At 44.3% G+C, this 22,950-nt stretch overlaps 4 protein-coding genes and 1 non-coding gene across 5 annotated transcripts; 1 reads left to right on the forward strand and 4 right to left on the reverse strand.

The window, feature by feature from the left end:
- Positions 1–44: 44 nt before the first annotated feature.
- Positions 45–8,634, reverse strand: LOC108935868 (60S ribosomal protein L3-like). Its single transcript, XM_018754810.2, has 10 exons — positions 8,537–8,634; positions 7,236–7,428; positions 6,241–6,409; positions 5,700–5,835; positions 4,183–4,369; positions 3,908–4,068; positions 3,708–3,809; positions 958–1,053; positions 730–849; positions 45–183 (listed from the first exon to the last, which is right to left on the reverse strand). Exons 1-10 carry the CDS (start codon positions 8,537–8,539, stop codon positions 124–126), a joined length of 1,227 nt encoding a protein of 408 aa, XP_018610326.2. The 5' UTR covers positions 8,540–8,634; the 3' UTR covers positions 45–123.
- Positions 8,635–14,675: 6,041 nt separating this feature from the next.
- Positions 14,676–16,402, forward strand: ndufb10 (NADH:ubiquinone oxidoreductase subunit B10). The gene is made up of 4 exons (XM_018754689.2): positions 14,676–14,916; positions 15,071–15,209; positions 15,867–16,006; positions 16,235–16,402. The coding sequence occupies exons 1-4, from the start codon at positions 14,769–14,771 to the stop codon at positions 16,321–16,323; spliced, it is 516 nt and encodes a 171-aa protein (XP_018610205.1). The 5' UTR covers positions 14,676–14,768; the 3' UTR covers positions 16,324–16,402.
- Positions 16,403–16,970: 568 nt separating this feature from the next.
- Positions 16,971–19,893, reverse strand: rps2 (ribosomal protein S2). Its single transcript, XM_029254484.1, has 7 exons — positions 19,725–19,893; positions 18,486–18,575; positions 18,293–18,400; positions 18,006–18,179; positions 17,606–17,765; positions 17,266–17,357; positions 16,971–17,120 (listed from the first exon to the last, which is right to left on the reverse strand). The coding sequence occupies exons 1-7, from the start codon at positions 19,857–19,859 to the stop codon at positions 17,040–17,042; spliced, it is 840 nt and encodes a 279-aa protein (XP_029110317.1). The 5' UTR covers positions 19,860–19,893; the 3' UTR covers positions 16,971–17,039.
- On the reverse strand, positions 18,702–18,836 carry LOC114911115 (small nucleolar RNA SNORA21). Its single transcript, XR_003797895.1, has one exon. It is a non-coding gene; the product is annotated as a small nucleolar RNA SNORA21 (small nucleolar RNA).
- Positions 19,894–21,141: 1,248 nt separating the features above from the next.
- LOC108935730 (RING finger protein 151-like) lies at positions 21,142–22,659 on the reverse strand. Its single transcript, XM_018754556.1, has 3 exons — positions 22,460–22,659; positions 21,965–22,061; positions 21,142–21,603 (listed from the first exon to the last, which is right to left on the reverse strand). Exons 1-3 carry the CDS (start codon positions 22,657–22,659, stop codon positions 21,142–21,144), a joined length of 759 nt encoding a protein of 252 aa, XP_018610072.1.
- Positions 22,660–22,950: the final 291 nt, after the last annotated feature.

The following is a 22,950-nucleotide window of genomic DNA, read 5'->3' on the forward strand; positions in this document are numbered from 1 at the left end:
GTCAACAACAGAGCTACCAAAAAGACCGAACCTAAACCAACAGAGAAAGGCAGAAAACTTTTATTTCTCTTTATGTCACAGGCCTTACATTATGGGTGCAGCACAGAAAGGTTTTACCCTGTTTTAAACTTCCTCTTCCTGTGGCTCTGACAGCTTCTTCATCAAGTCTTTCTTCTGGGCACCCTGAGGATATGGAGAAAGAGGGGAGTCAGGATTTGCTGCAGCACTGAAGTAATACAGGGGACATTACCAAGTAATCAGCCATCACATTTATCCATCTAGCTGACACTTTTCTCCAAAGCAACTTACAGTTATTTAGCCATTTATACAGCTGGGTAATTTTGCTGGAGCAATTTAGGGTAACTACCTCACTCAAGGATACTACAGTCAGAGGTCAGAAGCAAACCGGCAGCCTTTGGGTCCAAAGACAGTAGCACTAACCACCATGCTACCAGGTGTTCAGCATTCTATACTCAATTTGTCTCGATGTGGCAGCGTGCACTGCGTTCAGCAGCTAAACATATGTGTGCAGAAGGAAATTAAATACAACAGTGACAGGTTCATGTCATGGTTGTGCAGTCAACATAGAAGTCGTTTCAAAGATGAGAGTATTTGGATGTAAATTAAAAAGATATTGAAGAAGCTTTGGGTTCAGACTGTAGTCATCAAACAGGGTAAAACAAAGTATAGAGGCTGTGGTTTGCCCCGTTCTACTGCACCCCCCCTCACCATGAAGGAACGTTTCTCCTGCGCTGTCTGGAAGCGTCCATGGCCAAATTTAGAGGTGGTGTCAATGAACTTGAGCTCAATGTCCTCCTTGGCCTTGCGGGAGGTCTGCACCAACAGCGACTGCGGGCGGCACACATACACAAACACACACAGCAGAGTTTAGTAGCACATGGTGTTTTCTGTTTCCACACAGATGTGCCCACCGGTTCAACACATAAGGTGCATTACTTTGCGGAGTGTGAGGACACGCTTCTTGGGGCCGACCACACAGCCTTTGAGCATCAAAAAGTCGTTGTTCACATCCCCATAGTGAGGGAACCCACCCTGGAAAGCAGAAACAGCAAGGTCAAAAGTCACATCATACGCAGCGCACAATGGCAGCACACTGGGTCTTTGTGTTGAGAGCTATCGAGTTAAAAAATTTCAAGAAAATTATCAGTTTCTTTTTTATTTTTAATTGAATTTTCTTCCCTTGTCTATTCCTGAAAAATTTCAGAACGTCATCTGCAGTTTTATGTCCTGCTATTAGTAGGCAGTAAAATGCATTCAGAAAGAAGAGGAGGGTGGAAAAAGATTAATTCAACCTCCTTCCACAGTGTTTATGGTTGATGTCTGGTGCTCATCAATGTTAGTGAGCAATAGCAAAAGGAGGAACAACACATATTTCTGGGATGAATTGGTCAACAATAGACTGAAAAATTGTTTTCAGAGATAACATAGGTTAACACTGTCATTTTAAATATTTGAATTTTAATGCTGATCAAAGTTAATAAAAACGTTAAATATCCATCCATCCATCCATCCATCTTCCTCCGCTATCCAGGGCCAGGTCGCGGGGGCAGCAGTCCAAGCAGAGTCCTCCAGACTTCCCTCTCCCCGCACACCTCCTCCAGTTTCCCTGGGGAAACCCCAAGGCGTTCCCAGGCCAGCTGGGAGACGTAGTCTCTCCAACGTGTTCTGGGTCTGCCCCGAGGCCTCCTCCCAGTGGGACATGCCCGGAACACCTCCCCAGGGAGGCGTCCAGGAGGCATCCGGAACAGATGCCCGAGCCACCTCAACTGGCTCCTCTTGATGTGGAGGAGCAGTGGCTCTACTCCGAGCTCCTCCCGGGTGACTGAGCTCCTCACCCTATCCCTAAGGGTGCGCCCAGCCACCCTGCGGAGGAAACTCATTTCTGCCGCTTGTATCCGCGATCTCATTCTTTCGGTCATGATCCAGAGTTCATGACCATAGGTGAGGGTAGGAACGTAGATTGACCGGTAAATTGAGAGCTTCGCCTTACGACTCAGCTCCTTCTTCACCACAACAGACCGGTACAATGACCGCATTACTGCGGACGCCGCACCGATCCGTCTGTCAACCTGCCGCTCCATTTTTCCCTCACTTGTGAACAAGACCCCGAGATACTTAAACTCCTCCACTTGAAGGAGGAGCTCCCCCCCAACCCGGAGGGGGCAATCCACCTTTTTCCGACTGAGAACCATGACCTCGGATTTGGAGGTGCTGATTCTCATCCCCGCCGCTTCGCACTTGGCTGCAAACCTCTCCAGTGCACGCTGTAAGTCTTGATTCGATGAAGCCAACAGGACTTCACAACGTCCACAAAAAGCAGAGACGAGATCCTGCGGCCACCAAAACAGACACCCTCCGTTCCCTGGCTGCGCCTAGAAATTCTGTCCATGAAGATAATGAACAGAATCGGTGACAAAGGGCAGCCCTGGCGGAGTCCAACATGCACCGGGAACAGGTCTGACTTACTGCGGGCAATGTGAACCGAGCTCCTGCTCCGGTCATACAGGGAACGAACAGCCCGTAGCAACGAGCCCTGAACCCCATAATCCCGAAGCACCTCCCACAGGATGCCACAAGGGACACGGTCGAATGCCTTCTCCAGGTCCACAAAACACATGGACTGGTTGGGCAAACTCCCACGAACCCTCCAACACCCTAGTGAGTGCTGGGGTGGTGGTCCCTCTTTTTAAGAAGGGGGACCGGAGCTTGTGTTCCAACTATAGGGGGATCACACTCCTTAGCCTCCCTGGGAAAGTCTATGCCAGGGTACTGGAAAGGAGAATCCGACCGATAGTCGAACCTCGGATTCAGGAGGAGCAATGCGGTTTTTGCCCTGGCCATGGAACACTGGACGTTAAATATCTTATTGCATATTTTTATTTATTTTAGCTATATCCAAGACTTTTACAGAACCATCAATCCATGCCTCCATCGATCCATCCAATTTCCATCCAAACTGTTTTGTCCTGAGCTGGGTCACAGTGATTCCGGGTGATTCCGGAAGCACTGGCTGCAAGGCTGGAGAGGGCTACACTTTGGATGTGATCCCAGTCCAGAACCTACCCAGCATATAAACTGAGGTACATCTCGATTTCTATGGTTTTATTCTATTACTATGATTTTATTTTATTTATTACATCTACAGTACATTTACATTTATTTATTTGGCAGACACTTTATTATTATAGAATAGATAATAAAGCAAACTGAAACAGACCAAATGCTGATAAATATTGCAGATTTTAAGATTAATAAAATAAATAAAATCCTGCAACAATTGTCCCATCCACAGTTTTCTCTGCCTTTTACCCTGTGTTTCCAGGATAGCACCACAGTGACCCTGCACAGGGCGAGCTACTCGTGAAAATGTATTAAAAATGAGTTTTGAAGCTATTTTTTTATTTACTACAGTTTTATCTGGGGGATTTTAAAAGACTGAACCCATGAATAATTTTAGAGATGTCTCTGTTAACTTTCATTGATTGTGATGTAGTAGTTGGATTTACAAACAAATTTACTTATGAACAGACCTTCAGCCCCAGCTGTGTTTGTTTGTAAGCTGAGGACCCAGTGTGCAGACAAAGATGGCCACTGGGTTTCCTTGTATTTATCCTGAACCCCCCACAGTTACTTTTACTACAGTTCACACTTTTCTAAATATGTTTTTCAGCGTGCTGTGCCAGTACCAGAGGGGTGATTGTCTTCTGAGTTGTGTCGTAGTTGGTGGAAGCATTGTTGCGGATCACTTTGCCATCCTGTACATGGACTCCCTTCCCAATGCGATACACCTGTATGCAAAAATGTTGTCAGATTATGGTTACCTGAGTACTTGTTCTGAACAGGAGCCTCAGCAGGAGGAATATTTACTATGGTAACAATACAAGACCTTCTTGTTGAGCTCGGTGCGATGATGGTAGCCCTTCTGGCCAGTGCGGGCCACTGTGAAGCCAACTCGTGCTGGGTGCCAGGCTCCAATGCATGCCACTTTACGCAGGCCCTTGTGTGTCTTCCTGGGCAACTTCTTGGTGTGCCAGCGGCTGGTCACCCCTGGAGTAGCATATACACACATTTCACACACACACACACACACACACACACACACATACACACACACACGCCTTTGTATCTCATAATAGGGCAGTTTCTACAGTGCTCCCCAACCTTTCACGCCATGGCCCTTGGTGACCCCGATGACGTCTACCATCTCGTTTTGCGAAAAGACGGCAGACACAGGGACGGGTTTTTCCAGCCGCTCCCGTGCCCAGTCCACCTTCTCCGGCATGCTGCCCCCGTTGAGCTGCACCTCCATCACGTGAGCCTTCTTCTGTCTCAGTGGGAGCAGGCGCATCTATGGGAGATGAGAGTGTGTCAGAAAGCCCTAAGGATACGAACAACATACAAGCAAAAATGGGACCAAAACTCAGTTTAACTAATTTTGCTTGTAACTTCAAAGTCAGTCTAACCACTAAATCACTAAAAGCTCAATAATGCGCACACACGCATAGGCTGAAACCGCTTATCCTAAACGGGGTCGCAGCGAGCTGGAGCCTAACCCAGCAACACAGGGTGCAAGGCTGGAGGGGGAAGGGACACACCCAGGATGAGACGCCAGTCCGTCACAGGGCACCCCAAGCGGGACTCAAACCCCAGACCCACCAGAGAGCAGGGCCCGGCTCAACCCACTGCGCACCCTCCCCCCCGCAATAATACAGGCATCCTTCAATTTATTTATTGGTTAGGTTTTGTGAAAATGTCATATATAGCTGAAATAAATTATACCTTATAAGACTTTTCACTTCAATACTTTCCTTAGCTTTGAGCTACATTAGATTTATTCATTTTGCAGATGCTTTTCTCTGAAGCATGTCCAATGAACACAAACGCCACACAGACTGAATTAGGAATAAATCCATGTCCTCTCACACCACCCAGGCACTGTAAGACAACGCTATTTACTGTGCCACCATGCCACATGTTAAAATGCAATAAAATATAATTTACAATGAAAGTAAAAAGCAGTTTTCACAAACTCCTATTTCATACCAGTTATTTAATATTTTATTCCATAATGACACGCAGTATTCTTCATTTTGTTCTTGATCACTGACACTTAGGAACACGAGATACAATCTGTAAATACTGTGGAACAGAGTTGAATTAAGGAAGTCCCATACCCCAGTTCTGTTTGAGTGTTCTTTACTGCCATGTATCAGCTTGGTTGGTTGAGCACAGATCATTCTGGCTCCACAACAAATTTTAGATAGGAGATAAGTGAAAAAAAAAATCACAATTAAAACCAAATAATTAAACCAGAAAATGTATTGTCGATAAACTATGACTCAACCATTTGCAAAATGAGAAGCCAGTGCTTGTACTTTTTCTCTTTTCTTTTTAGCATATATGTTCCCAATGACACTGCTAATATACTTATTAAAGTTCAGAAAATGCAGACGTCATAAAAGATAATTCATTTATAAGACCAGTCGGCATAAGTATTTCACAGTCCACTGTACAGCACTGACAGTTTTATATATAGCAGCGATCATTTTTTTGTGGGGAGGGGTTGAGGCCAGGGGGTACACAATGTAAATCCTGCCTTTGACGGGGGGTAAAAATGACCCTGTGTGAGGCAGTAAACTGGCAGGGGGCCAGGCACTGGCGGCTGTGGGGAGACGCACCTGCGAGTGCACAATCACACGGATCACCCTGCAGTACTTCTTCATGGCCGCAAAGTCCTTTGCGAGCTGCTTCTTTCCGCCTTCATCCTGCCACTTCTTACAGTACTTGGTGAAGGCCTTCTTCTTGCTCTTGTACCTGAGATCATTTCATGGAAACAACAACCACGCAGCTCTGTTATATTAAAAACCTTGCCATGATTCATTGGGAAATGTTAAGCACCTTCATTAAATTATTCATGATATTCTGCATGACGAACATAAAGCAAATATTTCACATCTCTACTGTGTAGAAAACTTCTGTTGTGGGGTTGCACAGCAGGGGGTATAGTGGTTATAGCAGTCATTTTGCAATCAAAGGGTCTGGGTTTCAATCCCCTCACATGCTGTAGTATCATTGATCAAGGTACTTGCCCTGATTGATACAGTAAAAATTCCCCAACTGTATAACTCGTTGAATCAGTGCCAAGCATGCAGAACAAGCATAGAAAGGAAAATGCAATAATTATTACCCAAAAAAGTCATTTAAAAAACACACACACACCAGTTTCTGTAGAAGCGACGCTTGCACTCGTCGCTGATGTGCTCAGCAAAGATGGTCTTGAAGGCACGCAGGCCATGGACAGTCTCCACATAGCCCACCACCCCAACAACTATCACAGGGGGAGTCTCAATGATGGTGACGGCCTCAACTTCCTCTCGTTTGGAGATTTCTGCACAGGAGAACAGGGCAAGAGCCCAAGTCACATGCTTCACCTCATTACATCTTGGTTCCCTGCACAAGCTTATGGGATGAACTGGTCAAAATTCATCACTGAATAGAAATTTGTGAAGACAACTTTTTTATTTTAGTCATTTTATTTTAGGTTTAATTTCACTGTAGTTAATGTTTGATTTTAATTTGGTTAATAAAAATATTTCTTAAAAGTCTTACAAAATAATTTTACTTAATGTAACCTCATCCATGACATATACAGACTCTAATCAGTGAATAAATCATAGGCCATCGTCTTAAGTTTTTATCAATTGTCACTTAGTGTTAAAAAGTGACATTGGAGAAAGAAAAAAAATGAAAGTTTGAAGAGACATCCATAACCGGGTGTGTTTTCAAACAGAGGAGCCAGTGTACCACTATTTGGCAATGCATCAGCTGAGGGACAGGTAGTAATGTAGGAGTTAGAGCTGCTGCCTTTAGACTCAAAGGTCACAGGTTTGAATCCCAGCTATAGCTGCAGTACTCTTAAGCAAGGTACTTACCCTAAATTGCTCTACTGAAAATTACTCAGCTATACAAATGGGTAAATTATAGATAAATTAACATTATAAGTTGCTTTGAAAAAACTGTCAGCTAAATGAATACATATAAATATTTAGCACTCTATCATCTGTTTTACAGAACTATTGTGGAACCTGCAACTATCTGGAGTGTCACACCATCATGTCACGTGTGAAATATTATGTGTGACCTCACTGAAAATGCTGCTATCTGCATGCCCTGGTATCCTTGCCACTAAGGTGCCACATGCATGGCTTTCATACTCAGGCCTGTGCGGTGCACTTCTCTCAGGGTATGGGTCATGCCCGCCTTGTAGCCCATGAAGGCGGTGAGGTGGACGGGCTGCTTGGGGTCATCCTGGGGCCAGCTGCGAACCCTTCCCCGGTGCCGGCGGCTGCGCTTGCGCGGGAGGAAGCCCAGGTGACCGTGTCGCGGGGCATGAAACTTCCGGTGAGACTGTGGGTAGATGAGGAGATGATCAGAACACCTCCTTGTCCAGAAAGAGTCCCAGTATACCCCCCCAAACCTCATACCCCCGATTCAATAAAATGCACAGCTCTGTCAAAGTCCGGCTGGGATCTTCAGCAAACAGGAGACATGGTTATTTTCTGTGAGCTTCGCTTTAGTGTGACTCCTTTTTAGATCTCTTTGAAGAAAACGTTCTTGGATCACAATGGTTACAATAAGAATAAGAATAAGAAATTGTAAGTATTAGAGCAGCAATTCCCCTTTGGACTCAAAGGACTCAGGTTCCAATCCCACATCCTGATGTTGATCAAGGTACTTACCTATAACTGATACTGTAAAATTGACCCTGGTGTGTAAATAGGTAAATCAGTGTTACTTGGGAGAAAACCTTAGATTAATAAGTAAATGTAACATTGGGGGAAACAAAGTAATCTGTAAAAATCACAGAAACACACACACACACACACACATTTTCAGAACCGCTTGTCCCGTACGGGGTCACGGGGAACCGGAGCCTACCCGGCAACACAGGGCGTAAGGCCTGAGGGGGAAGGGGACACACCCAGGACGGGACGCCAGTCCGTCGCAAGGTACCCCAAGCGGGACTCAAACCCCAGACCCACCGGACAGCAGGACTGCGGTCCAACCCACTGCGCCACCGCACCCCATCACAGAAACAGCTTATAATAAAAGTATGCCAGTTTCTTGCAAAAGCAGTAATGTTCCAGAAGGACCATTGTGGGAAATATGTCATGCATACATGTTTCAGGGCATTTCACAGTGTCTACACAATGGCCTGTCATGTTGGATATATAAATGCCACTCATTTCTCACAATGAATTTAGCTGAAACAGGTGCAAAGGTCCGTAAGGAGCTGTGATCAGGATCCCCAACAGTTAAACCCCTAAGGAAGAAATCATGTCACTGAAAGAGAGCAACATGCAAGGACAAACATTTCACGATCGCAACTTGACACAGAAATCAGGGGCCCTTAGGTTAGAGCCACATGCAGCAAGGTACTGAAACACTAAGACCACGGTTAGTTCACGGACACATTAGAGGACCTCCACCACCACAAAGACAAGAAGGCACTGACCATGGCTGAGCGCAGCGGTGAGCAGGAGGCACAAAGGGGTAGAAAGAAATGCTGATCCAAAGTTGATCTCAAGATGGTGCTCGGCTTGGTGAATCTAATTCAAGCCCTGGCGCAGATCAGCAGTCGTATTAATTTTCACACGAGGGCCATGTTGCCAAGTTGTCATGTTTACAGTGAACTCAGGCACTCAGGTGCTGTGTTGAACATCACCCCAGGACTTTGTGAGCTTTGGTTCAAAACCCCTCATCCTCACTCACCAAATCAGAAAATCAAATAAAGGTGCAAAACAAATACTTAGAAAAAAAAAACACTCCTACACAATCTAGTATGACTCATTTAAAATATTGTGAATATTTTAAATATCACCAAGGGGAGACATTAGTCCTGATATTCACAGCACTACTTTCAGGAGCTTCTTTAAGTCCTAACGAAAATATGAGCCAATTCATAAAATAGTAATTATCTCTATAATAGTGATTGATTTATAATTTATTTAACAGTACATTTTTCTATAAGATGGCAGTTTTTACTCAACTATTCAGTGGGTGGTACAGTGGCACAGCAAGTAGTGCTGCTGTCTTGCAGTGCCTGGGTGGTGGGAGGGGATGTGAGTTTGATCCCTGCTCAGTCTGTGTAGAGTTTGCATGTTCTACCCATGTCTGTGTGGGTTTTCTCTGGGTGCTCTGGTTTCTTTCCACAGTCCAAAGACATGCTGTTCAGGTTTCACTGATGTATGGATGAGTGACCCATTGTAAGTAGTGTATCTAGCAATGCAAGTCACCTTGGTGAATAAAGTGTGTGGGCTGATAACACTACATCATTGGAAGTCACTTAGGAGAAAAGCATCTGCTAAACAAATAAATGTGTTTATACACTAATATTTTGTCTGTTTCCTCATATTTTCTGGCTCATAAAAACAGATTTTTGGTTCTGTCAGTAAGAGGTTATGATATTTCACATTTATCTGATGCTTTTCCCCAAAGCAACTTACATTTAGCTACTTAGGATTATTTATCCATTTACACCACAGAATAATCTTATTGGAGCAATTCAGGGTAAGTACCTTGTTCAAGGGTGTTGTAGCAATAGGTGAGATGTGAACCAGCAACCTTTGGATTCAAAGGCAGCAGCTGTAACCGATACACAATCAGACGGTATTGCACAATTAACTAACCATCCTAAAGATACTGGGCAAAAAGAGTCATATAAATTTAAAAACAGATTAATTAACAGCACTTCGGGACATCCTGAAAGGTTCCAGAAAACATGAAACCCATTTCAAGTTAATATTCAATAGCCTAAGATGCCGACACATTTTGTGGACCAATGTGTAAATGTACTTCTTGCACTATAACTTTGAAATCATGCCTGATAAACAACGGATAAATCTTCACGCAACTACTCCTGTAACATAACTTAAATGTTTACATTTAAAATGTATAAATTTGTGTAATATATATATTTCCCCCCAACAGATCAGAATGGATTACCAGCCCACCAACGGTGTCTGGTTCCACACACTGTCCAACTGGACAGGTAAAAATTTCTCCATTCATCATTTCCAATGATTAAAATATTTATTCAATAAATAAAACCTAAAAACTGTCATCCCAATAATAAAATCAATTAGACCAACTAATATAAAGACTGCATGACAACCTTTAAAACACTACAGAAGATACCCCAAGGCTTAAAACCATAAATTATTAAAAGGAACTTACCCAGTAACTCCACAGCTCAAGATGGGCGGTTCCCTGGCCTGTTCCCAGGGTGTTACCGTACACCTTATCTACCGTTCTTAGATGTTTCCCTTTTCACAACACATCTCCCCTATTAACATTTTAGTGGAATGGGTGAATGGTACAAATAAATATACAAAAATAAAGAAATTAACAAGCACCCACACAGCAAACTAACCTACAGTACACTAAACTAAACATAAAGTAAATAAATAACAATAAATACATTAATACAAACACACCACACGTAGTCATTTACAAGTGACTACTTGAAAATAATGGGGATGCAGTGGTGCAGTGGGTTGAACCCCAGTCCTGCTCTCCGGTGGGTCTGGGGTTCGAGTCCTGCTTGGGGTGCCTTGCAGCAGACTGGCGTCCTGTCCTGGTTGTGTCCCCTTACACCCTGTGTTACTGGGTAGGCTCTGGTTCCTCGCGACCCTGTATGGGATAGGTGGTTCTGAAAGTGTGTGTGTACTTAAAAGTGCAATAAGCGCTATAAATTATAAAAATGTGCTATAAAGGATTAAAAACCCTACATCTAACATGAAACACAATACTTACATTCACAAAAAATAGGGGTTGTAGTATTTTATAAGTGCGAAAGGACGTGTGTTACCCAAGGATGGAAGATGCACCACAGACTTCTGGGGTTACGGCCAAAAGAGGCCCTTCCACCTCTGTTTGGCTTCTGAGTAACCCCAGTATGTAACATCTTTCTCCATCCTAAACGTTAGGTCGGCCCAGATTTTATGATGCACACCCCGGATGCCGAAGTCTACCCCTGCCTGGGCCAGCTGGATTCTTGCGTTCCAAAGCATTTGCTTGGCTACGCTGATCACCAGCCACGTCCGGGCGGCTGCTGCCTTCTGAGCGCCCGGGTTCCATCCCCTCGAGACTTCGTCAAGCGTCAAGCGTCAAAACCATCTGTGATTCAATCTTCCTGCACAGGCGAGTCACCAAACGCCAGACCTCCCGCACCTGTCCACAGTCCCAAAAGGCATGTGCGACAATTTCACTCTCGCCGCACTGGAGTCACAGACAGAGTGAGTGGCTGGTCAATTTGTGCTTGTACAGGACTACTTTAACCGGAAACTTAGTTTGTAGACATTTGCTTTGATTCATTTAGCAGACGCTTTTGTCCAAAGCGACGTACATCTCAGCAAAAGTACAATTTATGCATTACATTAAGAAAAAGAGAGATAGCTGCAGATATAGGACTCAAGTAAATCTAGTTTTTTACCTGCCACTTACTGCACCGAGGTTCGTTGTTCAAGTAGGTGCATAAACCACAGCATAGACAAATCCTCATACCCTACCATTTTTTCTCTTAAATAATATTAAAATACACAAGAAAGCAAATACAATGCAGAAGTAGTGGCTGATAAAAGGCTTTATCTGGTGATGCTCATGAAGTTACCGTGCATGAACATTTACACCATAAATGAGCTGGAGAAATCTTGGGCAAAATGGGTCCGGAAAAGCTGAATTTTCAGACCCTTCTTGAATGTAGACAGAGTTTCCGAAGTTCTGAGTGACAGGGGAAGGTCATTCCACCACAATGGAGCCAGAACCGAGAACCTCTGTGCTTTACCTTTCGTGCGCAGGACCACCAAGTGAGCAGAAGTAAACGAGCGAAGGGGTCTGGCTGGGGTGTAACGGTTGCTCAAGACCTGTAAATAGCTGTGAGTAGTTGTATTGATGCATATGTAGACAAGAACCAGGGTCTTGAACTTGATCCGGGCTACAGGAAGCCAGTGCAGAGAGAGGAGATACATGGGAACGCTTTGGCAAATCAAATGCAACTTGTGCAGTAGCATTCTGTAGAAGCTGCAGAGGTTTGATGGCAGTAGCGGGAAGGCCACACAGGAGAGAGTTGCAGTAGTCCAGACAGGATGTCACCATGGCCTGGACAAGTAGTTGGGCAGAGTCAATTGTGAGGTAGGGACGGATCCTACAAATATTATGCAGGATGTATCTGCAGGACCGGGTTGTGGCTTCGATACACTGAGAGAAAGACTCACGTCAATCGTTACTCCCAGACTCTTAGCCAAGGAGATAGGCAAGATGAATGAGTTGTCCAGTTTGATCGATACATCATGACAGGAGGACGGGCCAGCTGGGAGGTAAAGAACCTCTGTTTTGGAGAAGTTGAGTTGGAGGTGGTGATCAGACATCCATGAAGAAATGTCCAACAGGCAGGCAGCAATGCATGTGGAGATGTCTGACACACCAGGTATAGCATAGCAGTGGTATTTGAATCCATGGGAGGCTATGACCGGACCGAGGGAGGAGGTGTAGCTCGAGAAAAGAAGAGGACCCAATACCAAGCCAGTTCAACAGTTCAATAGACAATGCCAGTTCAAATCTTGCAGATGGTAGTCGAGCTCCTTTGGCTGAATCCTGGCCTACATGCCCTCCTCGAGCCCCAGAAGAACTCGATTTCCTCTCCTTTTGACCATGACCTTATACAAGGCCCTGTGCTTAAGGAGAGTCTCTGCCTCGACCTCGGCAGGTGTACTCTTATTCCACTTTACAGCATGGCTGTAATGAGTGGGCCGTGTCTCGGCATTCAGCCCGGTGTTGGACCAGAACTTCACCAAGTGGCACATTGGAAGGGCCAACCAAAGACGCACAATGTACTGGTGGGGATGCTCAATCGGAGCTGGAATGTCGAGCACATCCCTCCCTCCTTCAGAAGGTACATAATCTCCCTCCTCATGTACTCGTACCTGCCCCCCCAGACAAGATTGAAAACGTCTTTCGAAAGGCCATTCGGCATCTTGTGGGGCAAGGGCCTTTCCGTATCACGTGAGCCAATCTTGTACACCTGCGCACGATAGAGCAACGTAGGAAAGATGTCCACCTTCAGTGCCAGTGTTTTCCCTATTAAGGAGAGGGACCTTGTCCTCCACAAACACATTTTCTGTCTGGCTTTGGTCAAGTGTTCTTCCCAGTTGGCCCTGGAGACACCTTCCGAAAGAAAGTTGACCCCCAACACCTTGACAGGACCGTTGCATCGGGAAAAGCCACCGATGCAGCTCTCTCTGTTTTTCCAGCTGCTGAAAAACTTGACAAGAGACTTGCCAAGGTTCAGCGCCGAGCCTGAGGCACGCCCAAACGCCCGAACCAGACCGAGCGTCTGACCGAGTGACTGGTCCGAGTACAGGAACAATATAGTGTCGTCCGCATACTGAGCCAGCTTCACTGCCACCCCCCTCCACAGGAGCAGGCTATGGATCCCCGGGTGGGCACGAATGGCAGGTGCCAGGGGCTTGATGTAAAGAACGTAAAGGAGCAGGAAGAGCAGACAACCCTGCCTCACTCCACTCAGCTGGGGCAACCAACCCCCGAGGGAGCTATTGATGGTAACTCGGCTACCCACCTCGGTGTAAAGCACACGAACCCACCTCAGGAAATTAGGGTCAAAGCCCAATCTGCTCAGGTTGTGAAATAGGAAGCGGTGATCCACTCAGTCAAACGCCTTCTCTTGGTCCAAACTGACCAGCGCGAGGGGGATCTCTCAGTCCTCCGCCCAGGCGATCGCATCCCGGACCAGGTGCATATTCCAGAACACAGAACGCCCAGGTACTCCGCACATCTGGTCACAATGGACCAGGTCGGCCATTACCTCCTTCAGGCGCTCAGTCAGGACTTTCGCAATTTTCTTTGTGTCAACGCAAAGCATTGTAAGGGGTCTTCAGTTGGCAACGTCGGCTTTATCGCCTTTCTTGTACAACAAGGAGAGCACCCCTGTCCTCATGTTCTTGGTATGCATGCCACTGCCCAGCACCTCCTCGACAACATGCAAAAAAGCCGGCCCCAAGACATCCCAATATATAAATGTATATATATATTTTTTTATTTTTTTTTTAAATTACTACTAGGAAGGAATCGTTGATATTTGGATAGAGTTTTACACAGCTACTCGTGTGATGTACATCATAAATGGTGGAAAGAAAGAAACTAACTACACTTATTAATCACGCATCTGCATCTATGTCTCTCTTTCTGCTAATGTAATGCACACATTGTATCTTCTATGAGATGTACATCGCTTTGGAGAAAGGGGCCTGCTAATTGAAAAAATGTAAATGTAAGACTACTGAAAAAGAGACCATCTAGCGGCGATATAAATATTACCTAAAAAGAGTCTTTAAAATTACCGCCATCTCGTGGTAAGTTAGCAAAACTACAACAAAGCACGACCACCTTAACCTTCAACCCGGAACAGGAAATAAGGTTAAAACAAAATGTACTAAATTAATTTTTTATAGATATGAATTAAAGTAACTCATTAGTAAATTCTTAGATGCAGATATTTAAGGTTAAACGCAAAATAATTTATAAAACATAAGCTGCAAGTTGACCTTTCCGTCTCCTTGCGTATCAGACCGCGCATGCGCAACTCGTGGCGGCGACAAGCTTTGAGGACGAACGGGAAGGATATATGCCTCACCGTCAATAAATCCACTTTTCCTTTATAAATAACTGAAATGCCTACGGATCACGACAAGGACGTGTACCCGGAGCCGCCGAGGCGCACCCCGGTGGTAGACAAGCAGACGAACTTGCCGAACCCGGCGCTCATCGTCACCAAACTCTTCTATTATGGGGTGGACTGGCCTGTCACCACGTTTAGGGGTAATTAATATATAAAAATAATAGGCTTAAATTAAATCACTTCTCAGATGGAGATCCGGCCTAAACCGCCACTCTTTCACTGGGTCGGATCATTTGTGTGTTGTAGAAATATTCCTGACCTAAGCATAACACTTCTCTTTCTCCTGCTGTCTAGATATTATCGAGTACCTGCACCAACGCAACAAATTCTACTACTACCACCAGCGGTTCCGGCGTGTCCCCGACCTCACCGAGTGCAAGCTGGGAGACTACCTGTGCTACTACGAGGCCGATATGCAGTGGAGGAGAGACCAGTGCGTGTGGCTTGCTGCCCATTCCATTACATCACTTTGTGAGGTCTTCAGCAGCAGGGGGCGTGGTGTTGAAAGGAGCTGGATTTACCACCAACAAGAGTTCTGCAGTTGTGCTCCAAAAGTTTGCTGTATCTAACCGTAAAGAGTTGAAATGTTATGTGTGTCATTCTGGAAATTTAGAAAATTATGAGTAGGTCATGGAGAAAGATGGGATCATGGATCTGTTTGTGTGTAATATGTTCACTTTGCTTTTGTGTTTATATTTATTCATTCAGTACAACTAAGAGTAAAAAGTGCATTTCAATCACAGCAGGGAGACTTGCAGATGCAGATGGGTTTTTGAAGCCCGGTCAGTTTGTTCAATACCACCGTTTTTGTCGGTGCACTTTACGCAAGTATAGAAATGGTACGATATGTGATCATGGCAGATGGTGTGATGCGAATTTATAGAGCTGTTAGGTCAGGATAGAAGTGGGTCTGAAAGCGATGTCTTGAGACCCTTATTGAATGTTGAAAGGGATTCTGCAATTTTGAGGGCGGTGGAGCTGCCACCAATTGTTGAAACTGCAAACATGTTCTGCTCTGGTTTTATGTACTGTTCAGCATTTGTCCTTCATTCCTTAAGCCTCATATTCTTTGAATATGTCCCCCCTATAGTAAAGTGGACCAGGAGATTGTGAAAATAATCCAGGAGCGAATGCGTGCATGCCAGCAGCGAGAGGGCAACAGCTATGAGCAGAACTGTGCCAAGGAGCTGCAGCAGTTTGCCCAGGTGGCCAAGGCATACCAGTCACGTTGTAAGTGTCCATCTGTCCACATCTTAACAGTTGAACAGCAAATGTCTGTCCACATTGTATCGATTGTGCTTTGAGTCGGGGACACCATCACCCTTATGCCCATGTGTACCTTGTACATCTAAAATGGGCAGTCAGTAACTCACCTCTAGGTGACCACATGGTCATTTCCTGTCTGACAGCTGGGTCCCCATACCTGCTGTATCCTGACCTTATTTTGCTTTTGTCTAGATGGGGACCTTGGAGTCCATGGTAGCGCTCGCAAATGCCTCATGAAGCAGAAACATCGCATGCTGGAGCAGCAGAAACAGACAGCCTGAGAATCATCCAGGAGCTGTCTCGCTACCTCCAGCTTTTGTGTCGTGTATGAAACTGTAAAATAAAAGGGTTTGTGGCTAACTAGACCTGGCCTATAATTCCATATTTGTACTCAGGTCTTGGGATGCAGTGGAAATGTTGGACTGTGGTTCAGCACCCAGTTTCTCACAGGCTGTTCTGTACACTTGTCCCATAGCTGGCATGAATGTGTAGAAAGCTAAGTTTAGTCATGAGGGAAATACTTGTGTACTTATCCCACCACTGCACAGCAGCACCCTGAGGATGGAAGGGACTAGCCTTCATCTCCTTTCATCATATAACTTGCCAGATTCCAGCTGGAGCATGAATGACCATTTTTGCAAATGTCACAAGTTGTTTCCATGTAGCCATTCATGACTTTCATGAAGTTGGTCTCTTAGTATTAACCTGAGTTTGTACTTAATGTGCAAATTCTGACTTAGAGGTATCAGAAACCCATCAAAGGACACTAATCAAGTTAGAGTAAGAATATTGTAAACAAAAGCACTGAACATTGTCGCAATTTGGTAGTTCATACCATCTTTCCAGTATTTCCATGAAAGCTGGCTATTAAGAGGGAAGACTAGAGATTGTCCTGTGGTGTTGAGCACAGACAAACACACTGACCACTTTATGCTCTATATTTAGTCAAAGACATTTGTTGCACAAGATTTTATTTAGGCATGGTACAAAAAGCCATTCAGGAGGCTGGCTGGACTACAGCCTGGGTCCTCTGCACAGACACCCTTGTGTGAGTCTTGGCCAGGTGATCGGTGAACTCCTGTTGAGAGAAGGGAACACCACAAAATATATTATAAAAGCTCACATAAGCTTTTATTAAAAAAAAAATTTAAAGAAAAGGCTCAGCTGTGCCATGGTAAGCCTTCACATGTACAACCAGTTACATTTCCTGGTTCTGAACACACCTGGTATGGAGACTTGGTGAACACAGTTTCCTTCCAGAGGTCTGGGGTCAGGTAGCTATAGGTCTTTGAGATGGCATCAAATGTGGCCTTGGCTGCAAAGAAAGACTTGTCACCATCCATACAAATGACATGAAACTGCACTTCACAACCACACACAAACAGGTGGATATTGAGTGTGATGTTATATGCGCACAGGCTAACATGCCCTCCTGGAGAACTACCACACTCATTTACTTTCTCTCTCCATTAACGACAACTGTACCACAGAGGAGACACAGCTGAGCAGAGATGAGAGAACAGAAAAGACTCACACTGGCACACTGTGATATGGCTATCTTACCAAAGTTGCCCAAGGTGGCTGTGCAGCCCCTGGCAGAGGTGTAGCAGTCATCAATACCAGCCATCATCAGCAGCTTCTTGGGCACAGGGGCAGAGACTATGCCGGTACCACGAGGTGCTGGGATCAGACGCACAAGGACCGAACCGCATCGACCAGTCACCTGTTCAGAGAAATGCATCATAGCAGGACCACTTAGCTTCAGGACTACAGAACACTGTCTTCACATACAGGTTTACTTGAGACTTTGTCTGCAGCTCTATCTCCTTTTCTCAATGTAATGCATAAATTGTACTTTTACTGAGATGTACATCGCTTTGCACAAAAGCATCTGCTAAATGAATAGATGTAAATACATTTCATAATGCTGTAGCTACTGAAGTGACTATGTGCCTTCACCCACCTTGCAGGGTACAGTGTGGGGCTTTCCAATCTTGTTACCCCAGTATCCCCTTCTCACAGGTACAATGGAGAGCTTGGCGAGAATGATGGCGCCACGGATGGCGGTTGCCACTTCCTTGGAGCACTTCACTCCAAGCCCAACATGACCATTGTAGTCACCAATGGCAACAAAGGCCTAAATAAAATATTACAATATTTAATAAAGCCAGGAAAATGTAAATTAAGGCCAGGGGTTTCTGTGGAGAATTCAACACAAAGTCAGGATTTAGGGTGTTGGCCTCAACTCACTTTGAACCTGGTACGCTGACCAGCCCTCGTTTGCTTCTGGACAGGCATGATTTTCAGGACCTCATCTTTCAGTGAGGACCCCAAGAAGAAGTCAATAATCTCAGACTCCTGCAACAATGAATTTTTTTCAGGATGCGTTTTCCAAACGTGGTAAATTTGCAAAAAAACATCTAAACATGGAGAGATCACTAACCTTGATGGGGAGGGAGTAAAGATATATCTCTTCCAAAGACTTGATCTTCATGTCCTTCACCAGGCGACCAAGTTTGGTCACAGGGACCCACTAGAAAGCAAAATGTCCAGCAAGAATTCAGAATAACTAAAATTTCAAGATTCGCATAAAGGCTATTCCTTGTTCAATTCCAAGATATTTGAATGGAACTTATTAAACCATAATTTCATGTCAAATGTTTGTATCATCACAAATTGAGATTTAACAGTACAAATCACTGCCTTCTCACCCACTAGTGATGAGTTTAGTTTTCCCTTCCACGACAACTCGCTCAGCCACTGACACAGGCAGATGGAGTGCTTTTAGAAGGGGGATCATAAAACTGTCTAAAGAAAAAATCACTAAATCTCAAAAGTTTATTACCCTTTATTTTGATAGTCAATTCATTTAGCCTGAATTTCTTTAAAGCACTTTACAATGTTAGTATACTGGTCTTCACAATTGTTCTTTTACACAGCTGAGTGATAAACAGACAAAGAATTTGAGCACGAGTCCTCCAGCTGGAAGGTGCTAGCTGTAACAGTGTAATAACTATGCCACTTGGCCCTTTTATGCAAAGCAAGTTGTATCAGAATCAGAATGAGCTTATTGCCAAGTATGTTCACACATACAAGGAATTTGTCTTGGTGACAGAAACTTTCACAGCACAGACAGAATGACAGTGACAGGATGCAGATGAGAAGATAGAATGTGAATAAAGGATGAAAAAATATATAAAAAATATAAAGTACACAATATACAAAAATAGTCACCTCACATATGCATGTACAGGTTCTATACAAATGCAAGGGAATGTGAGTAAGGCATTATGTGATAAATAGATAGAATTATAAATATAAATAGCATTGTGTATTGCACTGGTTTACACTCTGGGGGGGATTTAGCTGTTCATGAGGTAGATAGCCTGAGGAAAAAAACTTTTCTTGTGCCTGGCTGTCCTGCTGCTCAGTGTTGTGTAGCACCGGCCAGATGGCAAAGGTTCGAAGAGGAAGTGGCCTGGATGTGCAGGGTCTAGAATGATTTTGCTAGCCCTTTTACTACTGACTCTGAATGAGTACATCTTTCATCATATCATCTACTACAGCAGAAGGAATAAGACTAAAACCAGCTCCTTTAAGTTAACTGTTTCAGATTTGCAAAAGTGTGTATATCCCACATTTCCATCTCTTTAAGGCAGATGATCTTCCAGATCTTTCTCACCTCCTTGTCGTCGGCCTTGCCCCCCCGGGCTCCACGGCCTCGCCCGCGACCCCTGCCTCGGCCACGGCCGCGTCCCCGGCCACCGGTACCGAAACCTCCACGGAAACCTCCTCTACCACCGGCGTCGTCCGCCATTTGCTGCGAAAACAACGAATACGATGAGTTAAGCAGCAACGTTTAAACCGTACCGTAACAACCGATCATACAGCACCGTAAGTTACGTTTCAGTTTACTAGGTCAATCAATGACTCGTAAACAACACTAAGTAATGTGGTATGTTACATGAAATAAATTTTTTAAAAAAATCATAATATAGATCAGTTAAAATGCGAGTAGCTATCGTCAAGTTTCGTGGGATAGGACAAACGGGAACTTTTCGTAAACATACCGCAGCAATACAAAATAAATGAGAAATTAATATACCTTTATAACATAACTGTACTACATTAATCATATTTATTAAACGATGGCTAAGATTTTTAATGGATTTAATGCAATACATTATTGTGGGCCCCGGACACGACACCGCACTTACGTGATTTTCAAGAAAGGAAGAAGGAAGTAACGTTGTTTCCGTTACATTTTATATTACATTCATTCTCGCGAGAATTGGCTTACATGAACTAACGAAGCAGTTATCGCGTCTTCCATGTTCGTATTCACTAGACCAAACTCTCGCGAGAAGTCATTACATTGCGCTTTGTATAATGGTAAAGTGTAGACATACGCGTAATGACTGAAGTGGGTAGTCCCGAGGGGAGTCGCGGCGAGCCGGAGCCTGGCCCACTATCAGGAGGGGATGGGGATACACTTAGGACGGTACGCTAGTCTGTCATAAGGCACCCCAAGTGGGACTCGAACCTAGACCCACCGCAAGCAGGACCGGACCAAACCTACTGCGCCACCGCGCCACTATAAGTCACTGACTTATTGTCAGGCAACAAATAGGAGTCTGTGGAACATAATACTAAATAAGTTTGTAAATAAAAACAGAGACTATCAGAACATATTTTAGTGTGTGCTCTTTTCTAATAACTTAAAAAACCTGTCCTGTGGACATTTGTAGAATACGGTGTTTTTGTTGTCTGCGTGTTTATAATGAGTATACCCACCACAAAACACTGAACACCACCAGAACAGACCAAAAATGAAAAATTGCAGCCTTTATATTATATTAAAAGTAGGCATTGAGAGATACTGAAAATACTTTAAAATTCATTATAAAAATGAATATAAAATGTCTTTTATTTTTGTAAATTATAGTTGCAAACCCACTCAAGCATAATGATGTAAGAAAATAGACCTTTGGTTAGTGGATTACAGATTCTGTAGCAAAAAGTTTTTGGATTTGTCTGATAAGAAACACCCAGGAACTTCCCTTCCATCTTGAAGCCGGCACTTCAGACAGTCTTTTCCTTCAGGAGCTGCTGCTGCTGCTACTACTCTCTCCAGGGCCCTCGGCTTCGGCCTCCGCCACCTCAGCTTCCTCCTGGTCATCCATAACCTCCAGGGTCTCACAGAGCAGGCCGATCTGCCTCTTCATGTTCGCCATGGTCTTCTGCATCTTCCTCATCTTCCTCTGGAGACCACTGACGATTTGGCGCTGTGCCTGCTGCTGGGCCTCCTGCTCCTGACGCAGTTTGAGGTAGCAGTTGTGCTGGCCCCGGGTCTGGTGGCCCAGCAGCGTGCCGCAGCCCATGGGACAGGGCTGCCGCCAATGTTCGCAGCTCCGGGTATGAGCGTCCAGCTCCCCACGGAGCACCTGGGCTGGGCAGCCCTGGTGGGGACAGAGGATCCTTTCGAATAAACACTCCAGAGAATGAGCATGCTGCTCTGAGAGTGGGAATATTGCTGTGCAGCCACAGCTCCGGTTCTTACACTGAGAGGGGTGCAGAAGGTAAAGTATTAATACTTAAAATATTTACATTTCATTTATGCCTTCTTTTTTACTCCAGCAATTTAGGGTAAGTACATTACTCATAGGTAAACTGCGCTGTCATGGCTCCTTAACAAAACCTGGCTGGGTACCTTAGTTGAAAGCCAGTTGCTTTGACTACTAGACCTTCTGCCACCCCAGGATATCGACAAGGTTCTCATTACATGAAAAGCTGCACCATTAAAAATTTTACACTAAACTACAATGAAATTCAGAAAGTACAAAAAACGCTATATAACGCTCTTATTGTACCCTGTGTGTCTCGAGATTAGATCATTTCGTTGACCGCCTTGTGTTTTCGTACCTTAATCCTTAAACGGCCAATAGATTTGCTCATTTTGTACATCACAAATATCAAGCTTGGATTGACAGGTTTTCTGCAGCAAGGACAAGTTTCCTGTCTGTAGGGGGCAAAAAACAGGGATCATGCACGACGTTAAGTTCAAATGCATTTTAAAAGGATCTCTGTAATCCTGTCCAAAAGGAAATTTATTGCCTAAATACAAACCATTTCACAAAGAACCATTTTAGGCAGTGCTTTTAAGTCAACAGTTATACAGTTTTTTGCTGCATAATTCCTTTCATGCAACTACTATATTTCAATACATTTACAGCTATTTGTTTAAGAAGAGAAAATGCTACATTTCTAGAAAAAACATTTCACACTCTATTACTTTCTTCTAGTTGGAATACTTAAAATAGAAAGAAATTTACAAACAGGAGTGGGTTACATGGTTTGACAGAAAACAATCTCCTTCTAGAATGTTTTTCTTTAGTTATGTCCGGTTTCGGATACTACCTTCTCAGCCACTGTAAAATGCATTTTTTGCAGAAGATGTGATGGCAAGCCACTCGCACAGGACACCTCAGCACACCTTGGCATATTGTGCAAATGAGGTCATGGTCTGGAGTGTCCACAAACAGCTCAGTGTCATAGCCCCCGCTCTGCAGCAAAATGGGTTTGATTTGTCTGCATATAAACACAGAAACACAACCCATCCCCCCCCTTACCCTGGCAAAATCTGCTCAGAAGTATGATGTTCCTGTTGCAATGGTTAACATTTGATTTTTCAAATTTACCTTGTGTTCTGTATAGATTATGGGAAAAAAAATGATTTCAATGAATCTGACATGATATGGTCAAAGACTGAGAAAAACACTCGCATATGGGGAAATATTAAGTTCATTGTAACAAAGCCACTTTTCACTACAACATGGAATCACCCAGGCCACCAGAGGAAAAAAAATGGACCAGAATGACAACAGTCTGCTCATTCATCCATGTTCTGG

The sequence above is a fragment of the Scleropages formosus genome, chromosome 8 (genome assembly GCF_900964775.1).
Source record: "Scleropages formosus chromosome 8, fSclFor1.1, whole genome shotgun sequence".
Classification (NCBI taxonomy): domain Eukaryota; kingdom Metazoa; phylum Chordata; class Actinopteri; order Osteoglossiformes; family Osteoglossidae; genus Scleropages; species Scleropages formosus.

Coding starts and splice junctions, on each gene's coding strand:
- LOC108935868 (XM_018754810.2), bottom strand. Junction 5,836..6,240: donor CGTCGCTTCTACAGAAACTG/GTGTGTGTGTGT, acceptor AAATGATCTCAG/GTACAAGAGCAAGAAGAAGG. Junction 4,069..4,182: donor CAAGGGCCATGGCGTGAAAG/GTTGGGGAGCAC, acceptor ATGCTACTCCAG/GGGTGACCAGCCGCTGGCAC.
- ndufb10 (XM_018754689.2), top strand. CDS start 14,769: ATGCCTACGGATCACGACAAGGACGTGTACCCGGAGCCGCCGAGGCGC. Junction 14,917..15,070: donor GCCTGTCACCACGTTTAGGG/GTAATTAATATA, acceptor CCTGCTGTCTAG/ATATTATCGAGTACCTGCAC. Junction 16,007..16,234: donor CAAGGCATACCAGTCACGTT/GTAAGTGTCCAT, acceptor GCTTTTGTCTAG/ATGGGGACCTTGGAGTCCAT.
- rps2 (XM_029254484.1), bottom strand. CDS start 19,859: ATGGCGGACGACGCCGGTGGTAGAGGAGGTTTCCGTGGAGGTTTCGGT. Junction 18,576..19,724: donor GCAAGGCCGACGACAAGGAG/GTGAGAAAGATC, acceptor TTTGCTTTCTAG/TGGGTCCCTGTGACCAAACT. Junction 18,401..18,485: donor TTTACTCCCTCCCCATCAAG/GTTAGTGATCTC, acceptor TCATTGTTGCAG/GAGTCTGAGATTATTGACTT.
- LOC108935730 (XM_018754556.1), bottom strand. CDS start 22,659: ATGGGTTGTGTTTCTGTGTTTATATGCAGACAAATCAAACCCATTTTG. Junction 22,062..22,459: donor ATTTTACAGTGGCTGAGAAG/GTAGTATCCGAA, acceptor TGCCCCCTACAG/ACAGGAAACTTGTCCTTGCT. Junction 21,604..21,964: donor TTGGCCGTTTAAGGATTAAG/GTACGAAAACAC, acceptor CACCCCTCTCAG/TGTAAGAACCGGAGCTGTGG.